This window comes from Rhinolophus sinicus, chromosome 10 (genome assembly GCF_057876585.1).
Source record: "Rhinolophus sinicus isolate RSI-liver-muscle chromosome 10, RSI-T2T, whole genome shotgun sequence".
In the NCBI taxonomy this organism is placed as follows: domain Eukaryota; kingdom Metazoa; phylum Chordata; class Mammalia; order Chiroptera; family Rhinolophidae; genus Rhinolophus; species Rhinolophus sinicus.
In genome coordinates, this window is record NC_142510.1 from 7,352,651 (window position 1) to 7,372,540 (window position 19,890).

The window sequence follows — 19,890 nt, forward strand, 5'->3', positions numbered from 1 at the left end:
GTTCATTTTAGGATGGCTGACAACAACAAAGCAAAAACAAACAAAAATGCCAACAATCTAAATACTCAACAATTGGGGAACCTTTAGCAAATCATGACATATTGATCTGACTGAAACTCAAACAATCGATAGTCATAGTGATGTAGAAACACAGAAAACACTTGACAGTGGAAGCTTTGGAGTACAGCCTAACCTAACCTGAACCCCAGCTTTGCCCATCGCTTTGACAAATCTCAACTCTCTACTGAATCCCATTCTTTCCTGTCAAGTGGGGGTGACCCCCACTAACCTAAGGCTTAGGAGAAGGTATATACACGGCTTGCAGCATCAGGCATATCACTGCTGATCAAGGTAATGCTACTAACACAGGGATCCACGTGAATGAGAACCAGGGTAAAAATCAAAAACAAAAACAGGCATAGTCTCCTGAGAAAGGAAAAAAGCTCTTATTAAAACAACATGAAAATGAAAACCTTAGGGCTGGAGACATACCATACCCCTTACTCACACAATGCGCTCTCCATTTCTTCATTGCCCTCTCATGGGCAGGCTCTGAAGTCAGCCGTCGTTAGGATGGCAATTGTACACCATAAAGCCCAAGCAAAGAGGTAACTAGCTTATTTGACATGAAGACTAAACTCAAACTTGGGAATTGTTACAAGAGCGGCATGACAGCAGCAGCTGACCTGCATTGTCTTTCATGACGTGCCAGCACCCGTGCCAACAGGCCCACACACAGTATCCCATTATCTTGACAACAACCCTACAAAGCAGGTACTGTTTTGCTCCCAGGTCCCAGACGAGGCCTGAGGTTCTGGGAGGTGAGGTAACTTGTCCAACCGAGTCCAGCCTAAGCCACGGAGCTAGTAAATGAGAACCAGGTTGTCTTGATTCCAAGATCCACGCTCTCAGCTATGCTTCCCTGCTTTATGCCTTCGCACACAAGCCCCTACCACAGGCACAAATCTACAGCAACTCAAGTGTGAAAGCAGCAAACGCAGGCAAATTACTGCTGTTCACACCCCTGCAGATAAACAGAGAAGTCACTAGCCCACGACTGTTATTCTCTAAAATAACCCTGCCTTTCTCCTGAGTTTCCAATGCTACAGCAAGTTAAGCGATGGGAGGGAAATCCAGGAAACAAGAATGAAAGATGTGTATTTAAAGCAAAAAATTCAAGGCACACATCTCAACCCTAATTTTGTAATAAGTACCTTCAAATAGGCTCCCTTCCTCTCTTTTAGTTCTCAGCAAGCTAGTCACAGTCCTTCCTCCTAAATCAAGATCTGAAAAATGAAAGATGACCTAAACAAACATAAAACTTGCAACTTTATTTCACCCAACACTGCAGAACGTGGAAGCAGCTAACGAACCACCCTTCGTTAGAAGCTAAATTGGTACTTACTTCTCGGGCGACTCCGAGGGGCCTGGGTGCTTCCTTCCCGCTGTGTTCCCATACACGTCATCCCCGTTCTCATCCACATCTTCATCATCGATGCTCTTCACATCGAGCTTCTGGTACCCAAACTCCCCGTTCAAAGACAGAGAATCAATTTTCCATGAGTTGCTGCTCTGACTTCCATTGGAATTTGGCCCAAAGGGGCTTTCAAAGGCTGACATGATATTGACTGAGGAGCGGTCGGAGTTCTCCTCCGAGCTCTCCCCAGCCCCAGGCATCTTTTTAAAAACATCACCAGAGTTCTGCTCGTCTTCCTCGTCATCAAATGAGATGATGTTGGTCACCTTCTTTTTCTTCTTCCGTTCCTTTTTACTTTTGGCATCTGGCAGAAGAGAAGATACGGAGGAAGAAAAAGTAGGCAAGATAAAGGGACGATCGAATGACCTTGGCTCTAGTCAAGCACCTTCTACTACTTTACTGAAAAATAAATTGTAAGATAAACTTAGATATTTTTTTAAATCCTTGGGAAAACATCTGTTTACAGGAGATTGAGCAAAATGGATGCGGGCCTCTACTTCTGATTTAAACAATTTTTGGATATGTCTCCTCACACAAGGGGGGAAAAAGAAAAAATAAACAAATGAAACTACATTAAATAAAAAAGTTTTGGGGCAGCAAAGGAAACCATCAACAAAATGAAGACAACCTACTGAATGGAAGAAGATAGTCACCAATGATACATCCAATAAGGGGTTAATATCCAAACTATATAAAGAACTCATACAACTTAACACCAAAGAAACAATCTGATTAAAAAATGGGCAGCGGACCTGAATAGACATTTCTCCAAAGAGGACATTTTTCCAAAGAGGCCAATAGACACATGAAAAGATGCTTAATGTCACTAATCATCAGGAAAACACAAATTAAAATCACAATGAAATATCACCTCACTCCTGTCAGAATCACTATCATCAATAAATCAACAAACAGGTGTTGGTGAGAATGTGAAGAAAAGGGAACCCTCCTGCACTGTTGGTGGGATTGCAGATTGGTTCAACCGCTACGGAAAACAGTATGGAGGTTCCTCAAAAAATTAAAAATAGAACTACCATTATGACCCAGCAATCCCACTTCTGGGTATTTCATCTGAAGAAATCCAAAACACTAATTCAAAAAGATATATGCACCCTATGTTCACTGCAGAGCTATTCACAATAGCCAAGATATAGAAGCAACCTAAGTGTCCATCAACAGACAATTAGATAAAGAACATGTGGTAGATACATACAAAGGAATATTATCTGGCCATAAAAAATAACGAAATCTTAACATTTGCGACAACATGAATGGACCTAGAGGCTGTTCTGCTCAGTGAAATAAGTCAGACAGACAGACAAATCCATATGATTTCACTTACATGTGGAATCTAAAAAACAAAATAAATAAACAAATAAAACAGATACAAACTCATAGATACAGAGAACAACTCCCATCTCCAAATGGGAAGGGTGTTGGGCGGATGATGGGTTAAAAAGATGAAGGCATTAAGAAGTACACATTATCAGTTATAAAAATGGTCATGGCAACAGTACGGTGGTCACCAAAGAGAAAGGGGGATGGAGGATGAAGAGGGTACCGGGTGGTCAAACACATGGCGACAGAAGACTAGACACTGGGTGGTGAGCACGCATGCAATATACAAATGATGGAGTACAGAACTGTACACTTGAAACTTATATAACAAATGTTACCCAAACAAATGTAATTAAAACAAAGTCATCACGGGGAATACAAGTATAGCCAACAGTACTGTGATCACTATGTATGGTGCCAGAGGGCTTGGTAGATCGGCTTGGTAGATTTTTTCCCTATCAGCTTCCCATTGGGGCAAAGCTCTCAGATCTCTTCTAGAGTGAATAAGGGTAAGAAAAATAAACGCAACTGTGAACTGCACACGCAAGCGCATCAGATTTCATTCCCCTCGGCACTGGCAGGTGACGGGGTGTGTCCGCCTTCGCCCAGGCTGTTGTCCTTTTACCCAACGACCCGCTCGGTTCTACCTCGAGCGCCCGTTCCCACTCACCAACACTGACGTGCTTGGACACGACGGGCAGAGGGTCGGTCTCCTGCTCAGGCTTGATGAGGATGGAGACTGCAGAGGACGCCGTGATCTCCCTGAACAGGCTGCTCACTCCCTGCGTGGACTCCTTCAGCAAGGAGGTCACATTCTGCGTCGACTCCTTTAAGAGGTCCGACACTGTCGGCGCAAACTTGCTCTGCCCGTTTAAGTCCTTGTTGTCAATGTTGATGGCAAAGAGGATGGAGTTCAGACCTGCCCCCAACAGAGAAGAGTCTGGAGTGTGCGCTGTTGAACGGAATCCCACCCCCGATGCGAGAACCAGGTGCAGACATCGCAGTTACACAGGAGGGTGCACGCTGATCTGACACGCTGAGAAAAACCGCGCCACCCCCATCACTGGGGTCAGCAGACACCAGCTACCACAGGAGCCAAGTCTCTCCGAATTCTCTCGCTATCTGTCGGGAGGGAGGTTAAGGAGTAAGTTCTGGGCTCAGACTGACTGGGTTAAACCCCAGCACGGCCACTTACGAGCTCTGAGAGCTTGGTCAAGCCATTTACAGCCTCTCTGACCTTCAGTTTCCTCATCTGTAAAATGGGGACGCCGTATCTCTTTCATAGAGTAGGTATAAAAGACCATCACCCACCAAACACGCTCAGCTAGGCAAGCAATCACAAAGTGGGCACCAGTATCGTTACCGATATTTTAGGCCAACGTCCACAATGGTATCCTAGGGCCGAGGGAGGAAATCATGGTTGAATCTGGCTCTTCCTCATCCATGAACTAGACTAACATAACGCTCAGTCTGTGGAGCTCAGTACAAACTTTCAGGAAAGGAGGTGGGGGAAAGCAGCCAACAAAGGACTTGGAAGAAAGAAGCAAGTTGCCTACTCCTGTCGGGTTGTTTCCATCTTTCACCCTTTGAGCGAGAGTCAAATGATAAACAATTTAACAATTCACCAACTACCAGAACGGCATTCCAGGGCTTTCACGCTGACTAATGGTGTACATCTGATGCTCTCACAGCCCCGTAAAGGTGACTGCAAGCTATCGGGATTCCCACCTCGCAGAGGAGGGAAACAGAAGTCACGGAACTCACAGGACGTGCCCCAGGTCACCACCTGGGGGGGGGGGGGGCAGAGCCAGGCTTCACCTCCAGTTCCTTGGGTCTTTACAGTATACCTGCAAAGCCACAGCCAAACACCCTCAAGCCCATGCTTTCCCTGGAGGGCATCAAATTCTACATAAATGGACTCAATGCTCAATGCCACTCAAGAAAGAACCATGGCAAGTGATTCACAAAGTCAGTGAGGGACAGGGAAAATCATAGCACCCGTTGGAGTTACACTTTCTCTCCCAAGCATTCTCCTCGGCTCACCAGGCTCCCCGGAACCCACCACCCCTGGCCTTGGCCAGACTTACCAGCTGCCATGGTAGGAAGCATGCTAGACCTTTCTTCATCCATCACAAAAGACCAGTCTTCGTAAAAAGTGCTGCAAATTGAAAGAGAAAGGAAAAGGCTCTGAATAGTGCTTCTCTGCGTCCCTCAGCCAGACAATTCCATGATATGGGTTCTGAAAAATCTGTGCCTGGTCATCCCAGGGTGGATATAGGAGGTCTCTGCTGGGCTGAAGCTTCGGGTTATAAACAAAGGACTGACTGTACACATCGTATGACGTCCTCATTGGTCCCCTGAGATCTTTAGAGTCCCCTGAGCTTGAGAGTACTGAAATAGGCGTGAGATGTAAATGTGGTGTTTATGAAGCAGCAGAGCAGAAACGGACGGAGGGCTGACTTCCATTCAGGCAGGGTCTCCGAGAGGCAGACAGGAAACCCAAGCTGGGCCACGGGACCCCCTGATTGGGCCAATGCAAGGAGAGCATTTCAGAAATTACAGCGCTCCATGGCTCCATCAGCCAGGTCATTCGTATGTAATACCCACTTGAGCTGCAGACCCAAAAGCGCAAGTTATCCAGGGAAGGGCTGGGGAGCTAAAAAGGCCCCACACATCGAAACAGCTGTTGGGGGCAGGGAGGTCAGAGAGGGGTCTGTCCAAGTTCATGCGGCAATTAATGGTACAGCCAGGAGTCAAAAGCAAGTCTCCCAGTCCAATTCCCCAGCTCTTTATCCAGCCCCCTGCTAAACAGTAACAAGCAAAAATCCTCAGCCCCGACTTCCCCACCAGGTCAGCGAACTCTAAATTAATGGAGTCAAAGTTCAGTGTCACTAAAGCACAGTCGACGATAAGCGACCTGTAGTTCAGCAAGAGACTGAACACATTAGCTGCTGAAGTGACTGAACACAACGAACAGAAAGAGAAATGAGACGCATCGTTTTCAATACACCTACAGCATGTCAGAGGAAGCAGGAGCCACATGTTCAAGCTGGCCTTGCAACTGTCCCTCTGAGTCCCCAAATTGTGATTCTTTAAAAATCTGAGCCAGTTTTCATGCATTTAAATGAATCTGGTTTTCCCACCTGGAGTTAGATAAGTGGCTAGTGATTCAGGTAAGTTCAACTGAGATTCTTAGCAGCAGGATTTCCTTCAACTGCTCGTGTTAAATTCAACTTCGATGTTGAGTGTACAACTCTGAACTACTTGCAAAGGACCTGCTGGGAAGGACTTGATGAAAATTCACTTTAAGGAACGTAAGTATGTTCTCCTTAACTAAAGCCAGTTAACTCTCAAGAAGAACCATGTTTCTCCAAAAATAAGACCGGGTCTTTTTTTTTCCCCCCTTCTTCTGCCTCCCGCCCCACTCCGGTTCAAGCCGTTGTTTCTCAGTCTAGTTGTGTAGGACACAGCTCCCTGGCCCATGCTAGTATTACGGCTGCCGGCCACTCATGATGGCTGCTGGCCACTCACACTCTCTGCCAGCCACTCACACCGACCTCCAGCTGCTCACAGCAGCCCAGCTCCAGGGAGAGCCATTGTTCACAATCTTAGCTGTAGAGGGCGCAGCTCACTGGCCCATGTGGGAATCGAACCAGCGACCTCAGCATTAGGAGCACAGAGCTCCAACCGCCTGAGCCACCGGGCCAGCCCAAGACTGGGTCTTATATTAATTTTTGCTCCAAAAGACCCATTCGGGCTTATGTTCAGGGGATGTCATCCTGAAAAATCATGCTAGGGCTTATTTTCTGGTTAGGTCTTATTTTCGGGGAAACAGTACAGACAGACATCCGCAGCCTCCCAACTCTAAGCAGCACACAGGTGCAGCCAGCACGTCCTCCAGGCCCCCGTCACTCCCATTTTGGACCCACAGTCTGAGCATACAACTAGACAAAGCACCACAGGCAACATCAACGTGAGAACTTCAAGGGTATTTGTTAGAGACCTAGCGCACAATCCCAGGGTGCCTCAAAAATTTCCGGTAGAGAGGTCACCACAAGGGGCAGCAGAAACAGAACAGGAGATTTGAGCCAAGGAACGCACAGCAAGATATGAAATCACAGGACTGTGTCACGACACTAATGAAAGCCCAGATTATTGAATTGAATGAAATTTCACTGTTGAGGATCTGGACCCTGCTGAGCTGGAAGTTATTCAAGAGACCAGGGCAGCACTGATCACTGTCCCTTGTATCATCAAGTGACACAAAACTACATGTTTGATCCACCATTCTCAGAGGGAAAATTACAGACCAAAGAGAGACAGAGACAGAAAAACAGACAGACAGAGAAACAGAGACACCATGAACATCTTGAGTGCAGGGAAAACAGCAGGATTGTCAGTGTTTCTGAAGGGAACGTGGCTGGAGGTTTCATGGTGTTTGTTATGGAGGCATAATCTGGCCAATACCCCCGACAGAGGGAACTTTGTGGTTTTGGTCAAGAAAATGGGGAGTTGTTTCTTAATAACAAATGAGTTCTCTACCCAATTTAAAACTTCCATATTCTTTCAGTCAGTTTGGTATTGATTAAGCTCAACAAAAAAAAAGAAAAGAAAAAAAAACCCAGAAAGAGTTGTAAAGAACCCAGCACACCAGGAAAGACAAAACGTGAAACTGGGTATTAAACACCCAACATCTAAAGAGAAAGAAATTCTGGATCTGAAAGAAGCTCAAATTAAAGTTCCATGAAGTGAAGAGCAGGCTATTGTCCTAAGACAATAGCTCTCTCCACACACACCCCCACCGCCTTAATACCAATAAGCATTTATTGAGTGCTTGTTGTATGCAGGCGTCACGCCGAGCCCTTCACAGGCCTTCTCTCATTTATTCTCCAAACCAACTGCCCCCGCAGCCCAGCGGCACCCGAGAGAAACCCAAGCGCCCCAGACGGTGGGACTGAGATGCCAATCCACGCGCCTGACTCAGATTGGGTGCCTGCAGCGGCTGGCCCCGCCCCCGGCCGCCCGGCCCCGCCCCCGGCCACCCGGGACCCGGGACCCGCAGCCCTACCTGAGCCGGCCGCGGTCCGCCAGCAGCATGTGCAGGTAGCGCTCCAGCGAGTGCTCGTTGAGGGCGCAGCGCAGCCAGGCGCGGCCGCGGCCCACGTCCGAGGCGATGTGGCGCAGGGCGTAGAAGCGCTGCAGCTCGTGCTTGTTGAGGACCTCCTTCACGTAGAACCAGAACACGGGCTCTGCGGAGACAGCAGGACAGGCGCGTGGGGCTCGGCCGGGCACGCGCCTCGTTTCCAGAGTACCGTTCCCTGGGCATCTTTGAGGCCTGTACACGAGTTACTGCCTTCGCAGGAAAAAGGAAGATACTGAAGAGTATCCCCGAAATAAAAATGACCCCCAAATTTACCCTCCGGAGGCAGCCACTGTTAACATTTTCGAGTATTTCCTTCCAGTCTTTTTTCCTGTACTTCTCTTATACAGAATTGACGTCCAAGACAGGCTGGATGACAACCCCCAAACATAACCCTGTCTCAATCCCCGCAACCTGTGAATTTCAGCTTCTATGGCAAAAGGGACTTTGCAGATGTGATTCAATTAAGGACCTTAAGAAGAGATTATTCCGGGTAGTCTCTGTGGGGCCAACGACGTAATCACGGGCATCTGTACAAGAGGGAGGCAGAGGGAGATTGGACATAGACGAGAAGGCGATGTGACCAGGAAGCAGAGATTGGAACAGCCACGGCCACAAAAAGCCACCGGAAACCGGGAGAGACAACAACAGATTCTGTCCTTCAGCCCCCAGAAGGACCCAACCCTGCTCCCATCTTGACTTGAGCAAAGTGGACTGACTTTGAACTTCTGCCTTCAGTACTGTAAGAAAATTAATTTGTTTTAAGACGTCCAAGTTTGTTGTAATTTGTTATAGCAGTCACAAGAAACTAATACACTATCACACTGTGTGTTTTGTGTATATATATACACATACATACATATAAATGTGTGTGTACATTTTTTTTGTACATATCTTTTTATACATATATATAAAAATACACACGCACACACACACATAATTTTGTACTCTGGTTTGTTTCTTTTCTTGTCTACATCACAAACATTTTCCTGTAACATTTAAACATTTTTGGAAACATGATTTTTCATGACTTCCCAGTTAAACATAATTTAACTATCTCGACTGCTGGAAACATGATATGTTGCCAATTGTCCCTATATCCTGTTTTGAACCTCTTTGTACACAACTAATTGTCCGTATTTCTAGTTCCTTAGGAGAGATTTCCACAGATCTGAGAATAGGAACAGATTTAAGACTTTAAGGGAAAACCAAGAAACTTTCTTTTTATCCAAAAAAACAGTCATTTTATTGCCATCCTGCCTTTATTATCCACACCCGCACAGACTTTTTCCACGGTTGTAATTTTAGTGTCTTCCTAATTTTGTGATCAAGTTTCTGTCCTTAACATTGGCTCATCCACACTTTTTCATGCCACCAATAATAGTAACAGTAACAACAGCAAGAGCTGATACTATTTAACTACAAACCAGCCACTGTGCCAAACACTGACCTCAGTCGTCACAATCGCCCCGCCATCTCCATGTCAGACAAGGTCTGAGGCCTGCGCAAGTGGAGTCACTCACCCAGGGATACACAGTCAGTAAGCACTACAGCAGAATGGGACCTCAGAGCTGTCTAACTGCAAACCACAAAATCACCCGGCCTTGTGAAGTGAGCGGGCATCTACCTTCTTTGAAATGATCATGTATGTTCACAACTGCTTAGTATCCCATGGGAAAGCGTGCTTAGAATGCTGCTAGATGGGGATTCGAATCCAGGAGCTAACCAGGCTCCGAGAACCTTCCATCCAGAAGGATGCACATACACCCATCTCCATACACGACGCCAGGATAACAAGCTCACTGTAATATTTCAGCCCCGCTTGCCTTGTACCACGAACTGGGCGAGGCTATGGGCTACCAGGCAGAGACAAGAAGGGCTCGTCCCTACCAAGAGTCCAGTCTAGCGGACAGCACAGCAGGCGCAGAGGTCGTGCAGTGGAATGAACCCAGGCAGGTCACTCGACGGTGCTAAGCTCTGGATTCTTCTCCCTTAGCATAAGCCCCAAAGTGCAGAATCACCTCAGTTATTGGGGGTTGTAACTGGAAGAAAGGGAAGTAAAGCACGGAGATGCTCAGCCCACACTGACCAACCACGGTTTACTCAGTAATTACCTCCTTGTAACAGCATGAGTGTACAGGGGGCGCCAAAAACATGTAACACATCGTAAGAAAGGAAAACACTGTGTTAAAATGGTAATACTCAGTATATACCGATAACGAAAGGTGACTACAAGTCCCATGTGACTTCTGCAATGACAAGAGGTGCTCAGAGTGGTTACATCAGCGTCCAGACACTTCTGATGACGGCGAACAGTGTTGGGTAGACTTCTGTGGTGAGCTGTAGACTCTTCCAGCACCACAGCGGAAGCAGCAGGACGTGTCGCTGTGCGAGGCCTCCCGGGTCTTCCCTTGTGCACGTCACACACAGCGCCATGCGTCTCAGACTTGTCACGAATGCGTGCAGTTGGTAGGCGTGTTGGAGGTTCTGCTGCAGACTCAAGCCTCCATTGTCGTCGTACTTCCACAACGTTCTCGAATGTCAAACACCCCTTCAAAATGATCTTGCGCTCCTTGAATGACTACTGCACTTCCGCCATTTTCTTTGATTGTCCTGCCTGTCGCATGGTGACGCTAGCATTCAATTGATGAACGCCATCTTTTGAATGAACGTCGTACTACACACATTGCTACCATAATTCAATTCAACTTCGAAAAGTAATACATACATAAAATCTCTTAAAATGTGTGTACACTTTTTGGCCCCCCCCAGTATATGTACATATGTGTGTGTGTGTGTGTGTGTGTGTGTGTGTGTGTGCGCGCGCGCGTCGTGTGACTTCTGGGATCATTTACAATGAACGTCCCAAGAATGGCTGGAAAAACCACCAACAGGGCAGTTTGCTCAGGACTACCTTCTGTCTCAACACCTAAATGCCAAACTAATGCCAAACGAATTAGATCAGCCCAAACCACACAAGTGCTTAATAGCCTTCTTTCCACTCAAAGCCTCTCTCAGAAACCACGATGGGGGAATTTGGTGAGAGTGATGCCCTAAGCCAGCCTGCCAACCACCTGTTTTGAAACACACCAGACAAACATCTGTATTAATATTATCCATCACGATTCAAATCAAATGACTCATCCACGTCCTGTCTTTCTTGAAAACTGCAGTCACCTCCCTCTGACCTTGAATACACATGAAACACTCTACGGTGTTTTCACCTTTCAATTTCGCAAATTGCTTACTGCTACAGAATCCTTCTAAAGCTTGCCAGAGCGATGCTGACGATGATAAGAATTATCCCAGCAGGATTCCGCTTCCACTGCCAGAATTAATGTGATCTATTTAAAGAGCAGCTCACCTGCCACTTAACACTTGCAGTGTCCGTAATTTAATTTGGGAATATACGCCGATCTCTTACTGCTTTGAAACAAGGGGCTAATTCAAAAAGTGGGCAAGGGCTTCTGGTTCTCCCAACTCCTGAAAGCCATCTGCCAACAAGAACTGGAGCCAGGAAGGGGGTGTTGAGGCGAGTGACCTGGGGCCACTGGGAAACAGAGGATGACAAATAGCACAGGCCTTGGCAAAGTTTCTAACGGGCCTCAACTTTAATTGATGCCAAGAATTCATATTTTGGAGGCCAAAGAGGACCAAAACCTTGGCTCAAATTCTATTTCAGATGGTGTGACCTTGGGTAACTTTGTCCTTCATCTTCTTCATCTGTAAAATGAGTTTGCTATGAGGGAAAAAATAAGAAAATAAAGCGTACATGTGAAGCGCGGTGCCAACACACCAAGGCAGGCAAACAACAGCCTTTCCTCTTTCTTCTGGAAGTTGCACCCCTCTTTCCGAGGGGAACCATGATCCATTTGAAGTTGCCTCCAGCACAACCACCCTTCCCTCCCACAGGGTTGGGCAGGTAATGCAGGCTGGGCGATCACCTGCCCACAGCAGGGCATGTGTCTCAACCCTCACCTGCCTCACCCTCCTCCTGGCCCTGTTTCATATTTTGTGTATCACGGATTTTTTTCTATATTTTTACCATGATTTTTTTGTAATACTGCATGAAAATACTATTTACCTTGATTGCTGAGTTTTTGGTGCTCCCTTAAATTTTGTGGCTGAAGTGAGTGCCTCACTGCCCTCACCCAGTCCCAGCTCTGGGCCACAGGGTCCGGCCCACAACTTCTACCTGAACTACTGGAAGCAAGGTCTTGTGTCCTTCTAGGACAGAAGTCAGCAAACAAGGGACCCAGAGCTAAATTCTGCCTTCTACCTGTTTTTGTAAGTAAAGTTTTATGGGACACAGGCCCACCCATTTGTTTACATATTGTCTGTGGCTGCTTTCCTGCAACAATGGCAGACCTAGGGAGTTGTGACGGAGCCCTATGGCCTAAAATTCTTAGCATCTAATCCCTTCAGGACGAAGTTTGCCAACTACTGTTTGGGAAGCAGGAGCTCATTAATTGTGTGATCCTGTAGAGCGAGCCCACCTAGAAAAGACACCAACCCAGAGAGAAGTGGGTTGAGACAGAGACAGATTGGGGGTGGGGGACATAATCCAGCTTGAACCCTAGATTTCTTAGTTTCTTAAGTCAACAAGTGCCTTTTTTTTTGTTTGTTTAAGTCTAAGTGGCTTGCTAACACTTACAACCAGGAGAAGCCTAATGCAGGGAGATCGGGTGTGTTCTTCAATCATCTGATAATCATTTATAGAGACGGACAGCACGCCAGGCTCAGAGCAGTGCCTGCGTGCATTGTAGGGGCAAATGCGTCCCGCAAAACTAAACAACAACCAAAAGCATTACTCAACAAGAAACAAAAAACCCAACTACAAAGAGCCAGGCTCCTCGTAAACAAAGAAAGGCTTGTTTTCCTCACACACTTAGACTGGAGGTAGACACTGGTTCAAAGTCTGTCACCGGCAGCATTTCCAATCTCCCGACCTTCACCTCACTGTCTCAGAGGATTGTCACCACGTGGGGAATCATAGCCACAATCGGAGCAGGAAGAAAGAAGACAAGATAAACCCAGCTTTATCACCCCTTTTTCAGGCAAGGATAAATCATCCCAGAAAACCCCAAGGGAATGGAGAATAGGACGTCAAGACTGGCTTTGTCACTCACAATCCTTTACCTAGAGAAGGACAGCCCACAGCCCCAAGCAAAATCAGGTTCAATTAAGACAAAAAAGAAAAGGGAGATGGATTTTAGGTAGGAAACTAACAGAATGGACCATTCCAGGAACAAAGGGCAAACCAAGTGCGTCTGTATCCCAGCCTGAGACCTGGATGAGCGCAGGTGCTCCAAAATCCCATCACACCCCAAGGCCGATGAGCCCAACCTCAACACACAAATGAATCAGCAAAGCAGTTTCCAATAAGACTGTAGCTTTGTCACTTGGCCATCTCCCAACCGGCCACAAGACTGCCTCCTGGAATGAGAACACAGGGACTGTGGCTTGCACATGAGCTATACATAAATAATAAAGACTTATACAAAGTATGTCAACTTGATGCCTTTTCTTTTTTGCTTTTTTTCAATTGTAAAATATGTATAATAAAATTTACCATTTTAACCATTTTTAAGTGTATAATTCAGTGGCATAAAGTACATTCACAATGCTGTGCACCTATCACCACCATTCATTTCTAGAATGTTCTCATCATCCCAAATATAGCCATTGATCAATAAGTCCCTAGTAGGCCCTGGTCATCTCGATTCTACTTTCTGTCTCTAGGAATTTGGCTGTTCTAGATACCGTATCAGTGGAACAGTACAATATTTGTCCTGTTATGTCTGTCTACTTTCACTTAGCACGTTTTCATGATTAATCCATGTTATAGTATGTATCATATTTCATTTCTTTTTTTGGTTGAATAACATGCCATTATATGTATAGACCATATTTTGTTTATCCATTCATCTATCCATGGACATTTGGGTTATTTCCGCCTCTTGGCTCCTGCAAAAAAATGCTTCAGATGAACATAGATATACAAGTATCTGTTTGAGTCCCTGCTTTCAATTCTTTTAGGTAAATATCTAGAAGTAGAATTGCTGGATCATACGGTTAATTCCGTTAAACTTTCTGAGGAAACACCAAACTATTTCCCACAGCGGCTGCACCATTTTACATGGATACTTTTTTTTTTTGGTGGAGGTAGAACTGCCTTTATTTTTCCACAACTGAAAAATTGTTATTAAACTCCCTTTCAGTTAGAAAAAAATCTTAAACCTGCCAATTGAAGGTAACTTGGCCACTTTTTTCAAATTGTGGTAAAATTCACTTAACATTGAATTCACCATCTTAACCACTTTCAAGTATAGAATTCAAAACTTGACACATTTTTAAAGAATGAATAAAGGCACAATAATCTGAGATACTAGATTGCTTTGGGAGGCTTCAGTAGATTGAAATTTTAAAATTAAGCATCACTACTGACTCTGTAGAACAAATGCCAGTGATCTTGGTGGAGTGGGAGGAGAGGACAGAGATGAAGCAAGAAGACAAGGAGAAGCTGCCACTGACAGCCAGGCGAGAGCCGGCGCCTCCACTGTGGCGCTGCTTCACATGGCCCCACGGCCCCTGTCACCAGCCCAGCTGCAGCCGCACTGGTCTCCTGGGTGTTTCTCCACCAGGCCACACCTAGGGGCCTAGCCAGCCAGGAAAAAGCAAGCACACCTGGCAGGCCATCGAGGGAATTTAGCACAGGGCATCCGTTACAAAGATTTTGGAAGAGCTAAAAAGCCAACTAGGAACAAGGAGCCAACCTGACGATCACCAATGTCAAAACCCAGCCCATCCCTAGAGCCAGAGGAACAAAAGGAAAAGGGTTGTATTCCCAGGGCTGCCGGGCAATGCGGGACTGTGCCAAAGACGCCTGTGGGAGGAGAAGAGGGAGGCCTAAGCCGTGGGCCACGTGGGGCCGCCAGGACCATGGAGGAAGCACAGCCACTGCCGGAGATGCCACCTAAAGCAGAGGTGACAGGGAGAAAAACTCTAGCTCCCGTCCTCCTCCCTCCTTCTAGACGCAGCACCACCTGACCAAGCGGGAGGACAGGGTGTGCAGGGGAAGAAAGGGCAGAGAACAAGCCTGAGAGCAACAGGCACTGACTGGTACTCACTTTTGAACTTGCTGAACCACTGGGAATTCCTTCCCCAATAACAGCACGGCGAGCTAGTGCCCTCATTTCCTTAGATTTCTATTAAAATGTCCCCAGAAAGAGGCTGTCTGAACACTCTACACAGAAGAGTAAAACCTCCACCCATGGCAGACCACTAGCTCGTCATCCACATCGACCCACTCTTCTTCTGGAACCCCCAGACAGACTGGATTCCCAGCCTGCTCTGCAGTGGCCAAGTGACACCGTTTCCACTACTCGCAGGTGCCTCTCACTGGCCTGATTCACTCATTTCTGTCATCTGTCCGGCCCCTGTGAGCACCTGAGGTCTGAGTCCCAAGCTCTGCCGCCTCAGCACAGCACACTTGGCATTCACCCACATTATACAAGAGTCTATGACACCTCCTTTGTTACAAAGCGGGAACCTTCTCTAGCACCAAAGAAACAAGGACTTCTAAAATAAGTGTCTCATTTCCTTCTAGGGGTGTGCCCCATCCGCTGCTGAAAAGCCATTTTCATGCTGTCAGGAGCAAAGCAAAGGATCCATGGAACCAACAAGCTGGATGATTATAGGCTAAAAACTGACAACTTGGAGGCCAAACCTGAGTCTTAGTTTATGAGACATTGGGATCAAACACCTTTGAAACAGCCCAAGGTCACCTTGGGCCAAGAGGCATCAATCCAGCAATTACAGATCTTAATATATGCTTGGACACTTTCGTGTCCCTTAGTAAAGAGCCATCAGCCCGAGCTCTCGGCCGTCCCCAGGACCCTGTGGACACCCCATAATCTAGCGACTCACAGGTTCACACTGAGCCCAGGGAGAACAGCTCTCTGGATTCTGGCTCCCTCCTTATGGCCGGCAAGTCCCTACCAGCTGTTAAACATTTTTATCACCACCCCTAGGTAGAGTTCAGTATTTTGTCAGCCCCTTCCGCAGACATCCTTCCATGGTCTCTCTCACCAGAAGTAGCTCATTTGCAAGTTCACGAATATAACAGAGAAACACAAAGAGGGAACTGAAACATTATAGGGATAGGGTGGGGGGAGAGTTGACTTCCCCTCACCATCAAAAGGATGGGCCCAGGGTTCTCCTGACACATGCGGCTTCCTCCATAATTCACTTTCTACAGAAATGAAATTGTTGCCCAAGGTGACCCAATGAAGCAAAATATAAATTCTGATTTGAGTCAAATGCAATCAACCGTTTTCAAAAATCCCCACTGAGGATCAAGGAAGTTGGATTCTCTAATTTTACAGCTGTGGGTATATTAATGCCACCTGCTGCTCAGCCGACTGAGAAGACGTGCAGACAGCAGAGGGTGGGGTTTGGCTGCCCAAGAGAGTCAGCAGTGTGTCCCGAAGTCGCGGTCCTTGAGTCATTGAGCGAAACATAGTTTTTTGGTGGCCAAGCACCTTGCAATACGCTGGAGCTACTGTGTTTCCCCGAAAATGAGACCTAGCTAGACAATCACCTCTAATGTGTCTTTTGGAGCAAAAATTACTATAAGACCAGGTATACTATACTATACTATACTATAATATATTATGGCTCTTATACAAGACTGGGTCTTACATTAATTTTTGCTCCAAAAGACGCATTAGAGCTGATGGGCCGGCGAGGTCTTATTTTGGGGGAAACACGGTACAAGGATGAGCAAGGATGGATCTAATCTGTGGCCATTGAGAGAGCGAGTCAACGAAAACCCAGGTAGCTCTATACACAGGTTTGATGAGGACTCAGGGCTACGGGGGCGGCGGGGGGGCACCTGTAAGAGGGGAACAGTCCTGCTGAACTGAGTAGGGAGCTCATGAATGACTTTTTGAGAGTGGCCTGAAGCTTCAAGAGAGAAAACACCAAAACCACAATGACATACCACTTTACACCCCCTTGAAGGACTATTCCCAAAAACAGAAAAATAGCAAATGTTGGTGAGGATGTGGAAAAAATGAAACTCTTGTGCATTGCTGGTGGGAAGGTAAAAATGCAGCAGCCACTATGGAAAACAGTATGGAGTTTCTTCAAAACATTAAACATAGAATTACCGCACGACCCAGCAATTCCACTTCTGGGTTTACACACCCAGGAGCATTGAGAGCAGGGACTTGAACAGTTGTTTGCACACCCACCTTCAGGGGACACTAGTCACAACAGTCAATAGCTAGGAGCAGCCCAGGCGTCATGGACAGATGGGTGGATAAACAGTGGGGTTTGTCCATAAACTGGAATTATTCTGCCTCAAAAAGAGCGGAAATTCATACACCACTACAAATGTATGGACCCTGAGGATATTATGCTAAATGAAACAAGCCAGAAACAAAAGGACAAATATTGCACAAGGCTACTTCTATAAAGTACCGAAAATAGTCAAATTCATAGAAACACAAAGTAGAATGGCGGTGGCCAGGGGCGGGTGGCAGGAGGCAATGGGGAGTTATCGTTTAACAGGTACAGAGTTTCGATACGGGAAGACGAAAAGGTTCTGGAGATGAATAGTGGTGACGGTTGTACAGTGTGAATGTACTTAACGCCACTGAACTACACACTTAAAAATCGTTAGATTTGTCACCTTTATGTTATGTATATTTTATCACAATTTAAAAGAGAGAGAGAATGAAAATAGAAGTTTGAGCAGCTGTCATTTCGGTGAGGGTTGGGGAGGAAGAGCAGTGGAAGGGAAAGAACACAGGGTACTACCAGACATGAAGAGTTTCCGGGTTACAGAAACCAGGAGGGCTCTTCAGAATTTAGCATTTAACCATCTCCACTGGGCAGAGGCACCGAGCAATGAAAAGACAGTCGTACAAAGATGCTCTCCCCAGAGTATCCAGCGTTAACGATGTGGTTGTTGAATTGTGGGGAGGTCCCGGGGGTCCCCGGGCAGGGGCTGTGCCGGGAGGGGAACCTGTGGGAATCAGGGCATGGTTTCTTTATCAACTGGATAGAAGCGTTGCAATGTCTGACCTGCCCACGGCATGAGAGCCCTGGGTGTGTGGCAGGGTTTAGAGGAAGAGCAGAGATAGACAAAGCTGGTAGGGGGCAGACCTTCGAAGCCACGTCAACTCTGTCCCGACTCTTTTAGGTGAAAGAGCGAGTCGGTTATGTAAGACTCCTCTGGCTGTAATACGCAGAGTAGGTTGGAGCTGACCGAGATTGAAGGCAGACAGACATAACTGGGGGAGAGAAGAGAACTCATTAAAGGTGGAGGAAATGTGAGTGGATTAGGGGACCATCTGAGAGGCAGAACACGGTGCTTTGTGAAGGTCTAGTTTGGGGGCCGAGGAGAAGGAGGAGGAGGGGGCTGGGAGGAAGCCCGAGGGCTGCCCAGGGGTCCTGTGTGAAGGGCAGAGCCATTCACGAAGCGAGGGACACGGGAGCAAATGTGGGGAAATGATGAGGATTCAGTCGTGGAGGCTGACAGCCCCGTGGTCCATTCAAACAGAGACCTGCAAGAGGGAGACAGAGCTCCCGGGAGTGAGCTGCCGGAGGCACAACTTAGAGGGATCAACCCAGAGACAGATATTTTCACCAAGGAACTCCGACGGCATGTGTAGGAATGAGAGGCAACAACAGAATCAGAGACGAATGATAGTATTTAAGTATATAGAAATGATCTGCCAAGATGGATCTGCGAAGAAGTAGCAAGTATGCCAAGAGGTCAGGCACTGCAGAAGAGGGGGACGCAGTGTGTCAAGGTCAGAGGGTCGCTGGTGCCAAAGGCTACTGAACCAAGATTAAACTTAAATTCTACAGCAAGTGTGTCTCTGGTATGTGCTAAATCGTGCCTACCACCTTGTAAATAGACTGCCAACGCATAACCTGATGAGAATATATTATTGATTAACAGCAACATCAAATTCCGAGATTATGCCCATGGACTGTCACTGCTGTGATCTGAATGTGTCTCCTCTAACTTCCTATGTTGAAATCCTAACCCCCAAAGGTGATGGTATTAGAAGGTGGGGCCTTTGGGGGGGGATTCGGTCATGAGGCTGGAGCCCTCCCAAATGGAATCAGTGTCCTTATGAAAGAGGGTCCGGAGGGATCCCTTGTTCCTTCCACCACCTGAGGCCACAACGAGAAGGCACCAGCTATGAACCAGGAAAAGGGCCCTCAACCAACCATGCTGGCGTCTTGATGCTGGGCTTCCCAGCTTCCAGAACTGTGAGAAATAAGTTGCTGTTGTATATAAGCGACTCAGTCTGTGATGCTGTGTTAGAGCACCCTGAATGGACCAAGACAGCCACTAACTGCAGCGGTTCTTCTCTCTCCAGTAGAAGGGGAAAGAATTCACTGTTCCACGCTGCATTCTCTACTGGCTTCCAATGGCTGCAAGACCCACCAATTCCAAGCCCAGCCTACGCAGAGCTCTCGATCACTTTTAACTAATTTTTAATCAATTTAAAAATTAATTTTTGCTTTTCTCTCCGAAATGAATCACTTGCTCAGTAGCACGCTGGAGGGATCCTCGTATAAGGCAACGCAGGAAACGTGACGTACAGTGCCAGGCACATTGAGTAATGCTCTTCCTTCCATCCGAAGTGCACTTATTGGACATATTTTTATTGGAGAACCTGTGTATTTCCAGACACTATTCTAGGAGCTGGAAAGTCAAGAGGAAGTAAAACAGACACGGTGCTCTGCTTTCCCAAAGCTTACCATCCAGTGGGGCATATGGTCAACAGACAACTAAATATGTGTGATGTAAGATAAAGTGGAATCCCCTGTCCTTTGTTCTCTGAGACAGGGGGTGGCAAATTTTTTCTGTAAAGGGCCAAATAGTAACTACTTTAGACTGTACCAGCCA

General features: G+C 46.7%; 1 protein-coding gene across 4 annotated transcripts in view; it reads right to left on the reverse strand.

Moving 5' to 3' along the window:
• SNX29 (sorting nexin 29) overlaps window positions 1-19,890 on the reverse strand; it is a 426,403-nt gene that overhangs the window by 369,824 nt on the left and 36,689 nt on the right. For all 4 annotated transcript variants that reach the window (XM_074322948.2, XM_019715145.3, XM_088801234.1 and 1 more), the window contains 4 exons: window positions 7,884-8,064; window positions 4,903-4,973; window positions 3,486-3,734; window positions 1,406-1,781 (listed from right to left, as the gene is read on the reverse strand). In XM_074322948.2, coding sequence (XP_074179049.2) covers window positions 1,406-1,781; window positions 3,486-3,734; window positions 4,903-4,973; window positions 7,884-8,064 — 877 coding nt within the window. The remainder of the gene's footprint in view (window positions 1-1,405; window positions 1,782-3,485; window positions 3,735-4,902; window positions 4,974-7,883; window positions 8,065-19,890) is intronic.